The 10,076-nt window shown below is 53.5% G+C and overlaps 2 protein-coding genes across 2 annotated transcripts; both read left to right on the top strand.

Moving 5' to 3' along the window:
* Positions 1–1,664: 1,664 nt before the first annotated feature.
* Positions 1,665–3,513, top strand: FFAR1 (free fatty acid receptor 1). The gene is made up of 2 exons (XM_072968798.1): positions 1,665–1,776; positions 2,168–3,513. The coding sequence occupies exon 2, from the start codon at positions 2,486–2,488 to the stop codon at positions 3,386–3,388; it is 903 nt and encodes a 300-aa protein (XP_072824899.1). The 5' UTR covers positions 1,665–1,776; positions 2,168–2,485; the 3' UTR covers positions 3,389–3,513.
* FFAR3 (free fatty acid receptor 3) lies at positions 3,476–8,995 on the top strand. The gene is made up of 2 exons (XM_031672018.2): positions 3,476–3,592; positions 7,580–8,995. The coding sequence occupies exon 2, from the start codon at positions 7,585–7,587 to the stop codon at positions 8,572–8,574; it is 990 nt and encodes a 329-aa protein (XP_031527878.1). The 5' UTR covers positions 3,476–3,592; positions 7,580–7,584; the 3' UTR covers positions 8,575–8,995.
* The last annotated feature ends 1,081 nt before the right edge of the window (positions 8,996–10,076 follow it).

The following is a 10,076-nucleotide window of genomic DNA, read 5'->3' as shown; positions in this document are numbered from 1 at the left end:
GACCGAGAGATCTGCCTGTCGACAGGCCCCGCCGAGGCGTGCACAGCAGGTGACTGGGCAGCGCTGAGGACAGGGACTCCAGGACACAGGTGGCCCACGACCCAGCCCCAGATCTCACTGTCCTTCCAGGGCCCAGGCAATTGACCATTCATCCGACTCACTGAGTCCCTACTATGTATGCAGCAAGCAATGGACACAGCAGACAAGTCTCTGGCTTCACTGGCCAACGTTCTAGCAGAGGAGCTAGCAAAGCTGATGTCACAGAGGCGTGGCTGCTTGGGATAGACACAACGTGAGATGAAAACAGAGGGACTGGACAAGGGGAGCTGTTTGGGATGCTGGGGTCAAGGAAGACCCTCTGAGCAGGTGACACTGGGCAGACACCTGAATTGCCAGGTGAGAGGGCCAAGGCAAGAAGAGCTCGAAGACGTGCGGTCTCCCTCCCTGTGCACCTGGCCTCGCTCTTCTCCCAAAGGCTTGCCACAGGAGGTGAAATGGCGCTCCTGCTGATTTTTCCCTGGGTTGTCAGCTCCTCAGTGCTCCCCAAAGACAGAATACTACACAACAGATGTCCCATTCTTCTGCACTCCAAGGGATGCACTGGACGACAGATACAGGACTTGGGAGGGAGGTGACCGAGAGTCAATTTAGTCACTGAAGGAAATTAGATCATTTCTTTGAAGGGAGTTGTGGGTAAGCTGAGAATCTCCTGCTGCCTGCGCTTGAAGCCTGGGTGGGAAGCACTTCCAGAAAAACCACTCAGAGAGGCTTATTCTGGGTGACTTGGAATTTGGGGAGGAGGGGGCACGGCGACCTGGTGACTGACATACAACCAAGAAAACTGTATTGTCAGTCAGAGGCAGGGAAGAGACAGAGGGAGAGAGGCAGAGAGATAGAATTACAGAGATGGCCTGTAATCTCTAAATCTCACTTAGGAGGTCTTCCTAGAAGGGCCAGGTGACCCCCAGGGAGGTAACCCCCTGAACTTCCCAGGTTGAGAGGAAAGTTAAGCATTCAGCTGGAGGCATGAGCCATCTGTGTCTTAGCGAGCATCACCCAGCGTCCCTACAGGTGCCCCAGAGAGGCATCCCCTTTGACATTCGTGCAGCCCAGAGTGGCGACCACAGCCCGGGCACCTTAGCGCCACCAAGCAAGACTGTACTTGCTCCCTGTCTCTCCTCCTCCCTGCTCCCATCCGCACCGCGAGGGTCAGCAACCACTGTCATCAAGCCAGAGGGGAAAGGAGAGGGAGATGGAGGAGCCCGAGGCCTGCACCGGTCGGGGGAGAGCGGAAGCTCCAACTGGGAACGCAGATCTCATTGTCCCACGTGCTAACTGCCACGAGGAGATGGTTGGGTGAGTGAAGGGAGTGGAGTGAGCCCAGGGCCAGCTCACGAGCTCAGGAGAAAAGACTTAGCCCCCAGAGCAGGTTTGCACAGGCGGTTGGGGGTGGGGGGGGGAATACCGTTATGCTCTGGCAGTTTGTACCCCACCAACCCTGCTCTTTAAAAGTGCTATGTTCCTCACTTGGCCAGAAAAACCCAACATTGCTAACCTCTCCCCTTCCTGTGTTCGCATCACCTTGGACCCTCACCTCCTTCAGTCTGGCCTCAGTTCCAGCCTGAGATGCCCCATTAGCTGCTCATCCAGGCTGCGAGGGCCTCAGGCTAATGGCCCTGCCACTCCGCCCTCCTCTCTTTTCCAGTTCACTGCCTATCCTGGCCACCCTCCCTCGGGGGACTCCTGAGCCTCAGAGACATCTGGCAGCACCAAGAGGTGAGTCCCTCTTTCTGTGGCTTCTCTCCCCACAGCAGTTATTCCCCAGACCCCCAGATGTCCCTGCTTGGGGATTCCCCAAAAGGCTGCTGGTGTCATTCCCCGTGACACTGATGACTTATCCCTGGACCCTCCCCCGGAGCCCTCTGCTCCGGCCCTTTGCCACAACCTCTACCTTAGCCAAACCTAGCTTCTCCCTGCCTTAGCTTGGAGTTGCCATCACCCTGACCTGCCTACTGGCAGTGGGGGGTGGGGGGTTTGGGGCAGCTCCTCTTTCCAGGGATTTGAGGGAAGGGCGCGAACACGGGAGTCTAACTTCCACTCCTAAGAAAAACACATACTGTCAGGCTCAACTCTGTCCTGAAATTCTCTCTACCCCTTGTCTCCCCAGAGTCTCAGAAATCAAGAGGACTTCCCTCTTATGGGACCTGCACGCTGTGTTCCATCTCCTCCTGTTACACTGAGGTCGCTCTCTCCATTTTAAGGGAGGGGATGTGGTGGAAGGAAAGCAGAGGACTGAGAGCTAGAGGTCCTTGCTTCTAAACCAGCTCCACGGCTAACGGGCTGCTCCCTCCCTCTATGGGCACCTGTCCACTCAGGTCTCCCATCCCGAGCAGCAGTGCTGAAACCAGCCTGTGACCCCAGGAGCTCCCCTTCCCCGGCCCCGAGATCTGAGGGCAGGCAGCACGCGGAGCGCAGGGGTGGCCCCATGGACCTGCCCCCGCAGCTCTCCTTCGCCCTCTACATGGCCGCCTTTGCGCTGGGCTTCCCGCTCAACACGCTGGCCATCGCGGGCGCCGTGTCCCACGCCCGGCTCCGCCTCACCCCCAGCCTCGTCTACACCCTCCACCTGGGCTGCTCTGACCTCCTGCTGGCGACCTCCCTGCCCCTGAAGGCGGTGGAGGCGCTGGCCGAGGGAGCCTGGCCTCTGCCGGCCCCTCTCTGTCCCGCCTTCGCCCTGGTCCACTTCGCTCCCCTCTACGCGGGCGGGGGCTTCCTGGCCGCCCTGAGTGTGGGCCGCTACCTGGGTGCCGCCTTCCCCTTGGGCTACCAAGCCGCCCGGAGGCCGCGCTACTCCTGGGGCGTGTGCGTGGCTATATGGGCCCTCGTCCTCTGTCACTTGGGATTGGTCTTTGGGTTGGAGGCTCCGGGAGGCTGGATGGACAATACCACCAGCCCCCTGGGCATCAACACACCAGTCAACGGCTCTCCGGTCTGCCTGGAGGCCTGGGACCCGGCCTCTGCGGGCCCTGCTCGCCTCAGCCTCTCTCTCCTGCTCTTCTTTCTGCCCCTGACCATCACAGCCTTCTGCTACGTGGGCTGCCTTCGGGCACTGGCCCGCTCAGGCCTGAGCCACAGACGGAAGCTCAGGGCGGCCTGGGTGGCCGGCGGGGCTCTGCTCACACTGCTGCTCTGCTTAGGACCCTACAATGCCTCCAACGTGGCTGGCTTCCTGCACCCCAACCTGGGAAGCCGCTGGCGGAAGCTGGGGCTCATCACAGGTGCTTGGAGTGTGGTGCTCAACCCGCTGGTGACCGGCTATTTGGGAGCGCGTACTGGCCGGGGGACAGCATGTGTGGCAAGAACAAAAGGAGGGCCATCCCAGAAGTAATAGCCACGGTGAGGGGGAAGGGGCAGGGTGCAGAAGAGCCTGACTGCTTCTCTAGGCTCCTGGCGAGGCCCTGCTCCAAAGGAACTGCAGGGTGGCCTTGCCTGGGGGCATCCCTGGAGCCACTTACGGGAAGAACTGAGCCTGGCAGAAGACGGCATCACAGTCACAGAGAATGGAGGCCTGGAGCTGGGACGCAGGAGGAAGGTAAGCTGGCCTCTGCACAAATCAGCGTGACTTCCCACCTCTGTCTGTCTCTCTTCTCTAGTCCTGACTGGCCTGTCCGCCTGTGCCCCACATGGGGAAGGAGGTGGGAAGTTTGCCTCTAAGCTAGAGGAGCTGCCACTCTGATGGTACACTTTGGGAGATGTTACTCCAAAATCATTTCCTAGGAAAGAACATTTTAAATTTGTGAATAAGAGCCAGGAGGCAAGATAATGACACTGCTATATCATTTAGAACTCACAAGGGGGCAGCATTGGAACTGGGAACAGGAAGTTGGTAGGAAAAGATGCGGCAGCAGGGTGGGAGAATACACTCGCAACACCAGAAACAGTCGCAAACAAATACAGAGTCTCTAATACAGGACAAGTACCATGCCAAGTGCTTCACAAGTGTCTTATTTCATCCTCGCACAATCCTTTGATTTAGCCACACGACTGCTGTACAGTTGAGCAGGTTGCTCACTGCACAAGGGTGACCGGCAGAGGCGTAAACACTGAGTGAATGCCAGCCTATGCTTTGCTCACCAAGCCACGTGCTTGGCATGGGGCTGCTTCCATCCAAGGGAAGGAGCTACGTATTCTACTTTGAACAAAGACGCCACCCACTCCTTAAGCAGTGCACCATGATGGGGGGCTGTGCTCACCAGAGGGGGTACCTTTTCCTAATTTGCACTCAGGTGCTGCATGAGGTAGCCACAGTCCCAGAACCAGGAGTTAATATCGTCTTTATTTTGTGGGGTTAAGAAATTTGCCCGAGGTCCTACAGCAGTGAAGACGCGAGTGTAGGATGTGATCCTTCAAGGCAGGACCCTCCAAGGATGGGGGGACAGTTGGAAAACTTGAGGTATCAGGATTAATACCCATCCTTGTGGTCCCTTTTGCGAAGCTGAATGGTAGTGCCCTGAACCCGAGCGAGAGAGTGGGCAGAGGAGAGTGGCCACAAGAGATTAACATCGGGCACCCGCTCGGATGAGGCGAGGTGTAGCAAGCAGACTTGTTCCTCTAATGACAATGACATGAACACACAAAAGCAAAAAAGTGGTAGCTACGTGCCTGGCGTGCACAAACTGGTTTATACAAGTCATCTCTTTGCATGCTTAACCGTCTACAAGGGAAAGGATTTTTGTTTTCCTTGTCAACGTAACCCCAGCATCTAGAAGACAGCCAAGCACATAGTAGGCTCTCAGTAAATATTTGCTGAATGAATGAAGGTTCATAACAGCCCTCCAAAGAATGTTTTATTACCTCGGTTAAGAAATGTGGAAATATGCCCTACAAGTTAAGTAACTTGCCGGAGGTGCCACCGAAGGCAGAAACAGGTTTGTTCTCTGCGCGCTGGTGACACCAGGGACTGTCAATCACAGCCCGAATTCCAGCCCAGGTGGCCCTCTGCCCCTCCTGTAACGCCAGAACCAGTCTCTCTCCCACTGAGCCGGAGTGCCTGCTGCTGCCAGGCCACTTCTTCCAGTTACTTGTGCCTCCTCCACTTGGGGGAGATTTCAGCTCCTCCTGGGGTCCCCCAGCATCCTCTCATGACCGTCACCCCTCGGGCCCTGAACCTCAGGCCAGTGCACTGTTTCCTGCAGGGGTTCTCTGCCTCTGTATTACCGATGTCTTATTATCCTCTCACAACTCAGTCCCCGCAAGGACACCCCCCGCCACCAAGTGCCAGCACCATGACAACAGAAACTTTGCTTTGTTCACAGCTATACTTCTAACAACGTATTTGAGATAAAAGTTACCTATGATAAAAGTAACCCATTTTCAGTGTACAATTCCACCATTTTTAGTGAATTTTCTGAAGAGTGCAATTATCACTGTAATCCAGTTTAGATCATTTTCATCACCCCAGTAAGGCTTAGTTATAGTTAATCCCATTTCCATTCTCAGTCCCCAGGCAACAAGTAACCTACTTTCTGTTCTTATAAATTTGCCTGTTCTGGACATTTGGTAAAAATGGAAACATTCATAGTCTTCTGTGTTTGGCTGGTGGCACTTAGAGTAATATTTTTGAGGTCCATCCATGTGACAGTATGCATGGGTATTTCATTCCTTTTTCTTTGCCAAATAGTATTCCACCAGATAGCTATGCCACATGGTTTACCCATTCACTAACTGATGGACCACCAGGTGATGTTTCCACTCTTTGGCTACCCTGAAAAATGCTATTATGAGCAAGTCTCTGTGTGGACAAATGTTTGAACTTCTCTTAAGTAGATACTTACAGAAGAACTGGGTTGCATGGTAGATTTGTGTTTATCTTTTTAAGAAACTGCTTTCCAAAGTGACTCCAGCAATGTATGAGGATTCCCATTTCTCCGCATCCTTGCCAACACTTGGTATTATCTGAATTTTTTTTGTGTGTATAGCCATTCTGCTGGGTGTGAAATGATATCTCACTGCACTCCGTAAATATTTGAATGAATGAGGACATAATCTCTGAAGCTGGACAGAAGTTGGGTTTGAACCCTGCTGGTGATACTTAACAAACTATATTACCTGCAGCGAGTCACTTCCCCACCGTGAGGATTTCCAGACATATGGGGATGAGACAAATATCATATGATATCACATATACGTGGAATATAAAAAAAATGACAAAAATGAACTCATTTATAGAACAGCAAGAGACTCACAGACATAGAAAACAAACGAACCAGGGGGGGAAAGAGGGGAGGGAGGGATAAATTGGGAATTTGAGATTGGCAGATACAAACTACTGTGTAAAGAATAGATAAATAGCAAGGTCCTACTGTATAGCACAGGGAACTATATTCAGTGGCCTGTAGTAAACCATAATAAAAAACAATGTATATATTTATAAAGTTATAAAGTTATATATATACTGAATCACTAGATTGGTCACCAGAAAATACAACATTGTAAAGTGAAAAAAAAAAGACATGTTAAAGGGTCTTGTTATCTCACATCTTATGGAAATCCCTTTCCCTTTTTCCCCACACTTAACTTTCAGTAAAACAATAATTTCTCAAAAAAAAAAAAAGACATATGGTGATGCCCTGAGAAGCAGTATGTCTGCTGTAGATTACACGCCCACTAAAACATAGCTGTCACCATCACTGCCATCATCATCACTATTACGATCACCCCAGAGACAAGCCCGCACCAGTGACTGGGATGATGGAAGCTGACATCTGTTCGGTGCTCACCACAACATGCCAGGCTCCATTCTAAGCCTCTGACATATATTAATGGTTTAATCTACACAAGAACCCTATGAGATCGGTGCTACAATTATCCTTGTTTTACAGATGAGAAAGCACACATACAGAGGGTTTAAGTCACTTGCCACAAATCGTGGAGTTAGTGAGTGACAGGGCCAGCCCTGAACCCCGGCTCCAGAGCCCACGCTCTCCATCACTGCATCGCACTTCCTGCCCTTACAAGGCAAACTGGATGAGTGCCATTCTAGAGGAGCAGATAAAATTCAAGTGGAGGATCAGGGAGAAGATGATGAAGTCTGCTAGGGCCTGGTTAGGACATCCCCTCTGAGGCTGCCGAGGAGCAAAGCAGGCAGACAGTCGTGGAATTTGCTCCTCATTTGTGTACTGGCCCAGCAGCGCTGCTAACGGAGCTAAAGGCATCTTGTGTGCTGTTGCTCAACAGTGAGTGACGTCATGGGCACTGCTAGGTTTTTATCAGTTCTGCCAGATAATAGCTAACCATACTTGTTGTGGAGGAGTCGGCAAGGTGCCGAGCAGCAGAGCACTCTCAAACCAGCAGGTGAGCACGGGGCCCTGAGGAGCTCTGTGGAGGGTGCCTTGGTGCTTGGGGAACGGGAACAGGAGACAGGGCACCACCAGGAAGAGAGGCAGGCTGACTCTGCTGGGGAAAGCATGGGGGGCGTGAGGGCATGGGGGGCGTGGGGATGCTCCCTGCTGATAGTCAAGAGGCAGATGGTGCAAGATCCCCACCCAGACTGCTTCCATCTCTGTCTCTCTCTCGCCAGTGGCCATGACCATGGACACCAGCCCAGACAGGTCCTCCTTCCCCGGCAATCACTGGCTCTACTTCTCCGTGTACCTCTTCACCTTCCTCCTGGGGCTCCCCCTCAACCTGGTGGCCCTGGCGATCTTCGTGAGCAAGCTCCGGCACCGCCCGGTGGCCGTGGACGTGCTCTTGCTGAACCTGACCCTCTCGGACCTGCTCCTGCTGCTCTTCCTGCCCTTCCGCATGGTGGAGGCGGCCAGTGGCATGCACTGGCCCCTGCCCTTCATCTTCTGCCCCTTGTCCGGATTCCTCTTCTTCACCACCATCTATCTCACGTCCCTCTTCCTGGCAGCTGTGAGCATTGAACGCTTCCTGAGTGTGGCCCACCCTGTGTGGTACAAGACCCGGCCGAGGCCGAGGCAGGCTGGCCTGGTCAGCGGGGCCTGCTGGCTCCTGGCCGCCGCTCACTGCAGTGTGGTCTACGTCACCGAGTTCTCGGGGAACTCTTCCCACAGCTCAGGTATCAACGGGACCTGCTACCTGGAATTCCGGGAGGATCAGCTGGCCCTTCTCCTGCCTGTCCGGCTGGAGATGGCTGTGGTCCTTTTCGGGGTGCCCCTGCTCATCACCAGCTACTGCTACAGCCGCCTGGTGTGCATCCTTGGCAGGGGAGCCAGCCATCGCCGGCGGAAGAGGGTGGCGGGCCTCGTGGCAGCCACGCTGCTCAACTTCCTCGTCTGCTTTGGGCCCTACAATGTGTCCCATGTCATTGGCTACATCCAAGGCAAAAGCCCGGCGTGGAGAGGTTACGTGCTGCTTCTCAGCACCCTGAATTCCTGCGTCGACCCCCTTGTCTACTACTTCTCATCATCTGGGTTCCAAGCTGACTTCAAGGGGCTGTTGGGGAGGTTGGCTGGGGCCTGGGGCTCTTGGAGGCAGCAAGGCTGTGTGAAACTGAAGAAGAATGAAGGAGAGGGGCCGCCGCAGGAGCTGTCCAACATAGAGACCAGGTAGTGGACTCCAGGAGGGCGCTGGAGCGGGCGGCCGGGTGGACTGGGCTGAAAGGCAGATCATTCCTGGGAGCAGTTCCTCACTCAAGTCAGGTGGGACCTTGGAGGGGCAGGCTGGGGACTGACGCAGTCTGGGGCAGAGGTGGCCCCCAGCTTTCCTCAGGATGTGCTCACCGAAATCCAGCTCTCCATCTCACCACACTCCTCCCTTCCCATCCCCCCACATTCGGCCCTGGGAAGTAGTCAAGGTGAAAGAGGGCTCTGGAGGAAACTGAGCTCTCCGGGGCAGCAGGCCAGCTCCTGCACTTTTCTGAAGGTAAAGGAGGAGGTGAGAACAGTGTCCAGGGTCCAGAGGAGCTGCCCAGTGACCTGGGACAGGAGAGAGGCAGAATCTACCCCCACAGAACTAGTGACCCAGCAGATCAGGAGTGGGGACATGGGCTGTAGGCACAAAAGAGCATCCTGCTCTCACGTGGGCCTGTCCAGAAAATTCCCACTGTTCAGTAAATTCAGATTTTCAAGGACATTTATGAAAAACGATAGAAGAAAAATCACCTAAATAAATTTGGCAGCATGCAAAAGGAAGTGGCTTTTTCTTATTCTGTTTTTTTCTTATGGTGTTTGTGGGTGTTGTATATGGGTGTATCTTAGGTGGAATTAATGAATGGAAGATGCTGAAGGAAAATGATTAAACAGAAAGATGCCTAGCTGTTGGGAGAAGATCTGGGCTGGAGGGATAAAAGTAATAGCTAAACTGTCCTCAGGACTTGGCCCGACTCTGTCTTCTTCAATCTTCTCAATAGCCACGTGGCAGGTATTCTCACGGCTCCCACTTTACAGGTGAGGGAATAGGCCCAGAGAGGTGAAGCCTCTTACTGAGATCCTATAGCTAATAAGTGATTGAAGCAGGACTGGATTAGCTGACTCTGAAGCCAGTCTGCCTCCAGCTGTGTGTCATCTGCAGGGACTGGGCCCAGTCACACTTCCAGAGTCAGTGGAGGCAATCTGACCAGGACAACTGAAAACAGGCCACGCTGACAATTGAACTGATGCAAAGCAATCGACCATTTGTGTTGATACATCCTATTCTCAGTAGAGAAATCTGCGAGGCCAAATGACAACCTTCCAAGTCCAACGACACCCTCTCAGACGTCTGCTTGTGATCCCTCAATAGAAAAAGTACATTCTTTACAGGGCGTGTTTGCCCTAACAAACTGATAGCCCTAGGCAATGCCTAATCTCACAGTAGCTCAGGCTGGCTTGTTGCGCCCACCTTATCAGTCATCAACCCCACCGCCCTTCACGGACCCTAAACCTCTTACCTCACCTACAGCCAATCAGAGACTAGTGCACAAGCCGATCAGTCACCTTGGGACCCGACCTTATAAAAGATCCCAACAACCTCTCGTCTGTGTGGCCTGCTGTTGTCTCTCACAGCGTCCCCCTAATAAACTCCTTTACTATTCTCCTCCTTCATCTCTGGTAAATTCTTTTACCAACCCTCAC

This window comes from Vicugna pacos, chromosome 9, assembly GCF_048564905.1.
Source record: "Vicugna pacos chromosome 9, VicPac4, whole genome shotgun sequence".
NCBI lineage: Eukaryota > Metazoa > Chordata > Mammalia > Artiodactyla > Camelidae > Vicugna > Vicugna pacos.
This window is presented reverse-complemented; position numbering and strand designations above follow the sequence as displayed.

What these genes read in the sequence shown, in the direction of transcription:
- FFAR1 (XM_072968798.1), top strand. Translation starts at nt 2,486, where the DNA reads ATGGACCTGCCCCCGCAGCTCTCCTTCGCCCTCTACATGGCCGCCTTT.
- FFAR3 (XM_031672018.2), top strand. Translation starts at nt 7,585, where the DNA reads ATGACCATGGACACCAGCCCAGACAGGTCCTCCTTCCCCGGCAATCAC.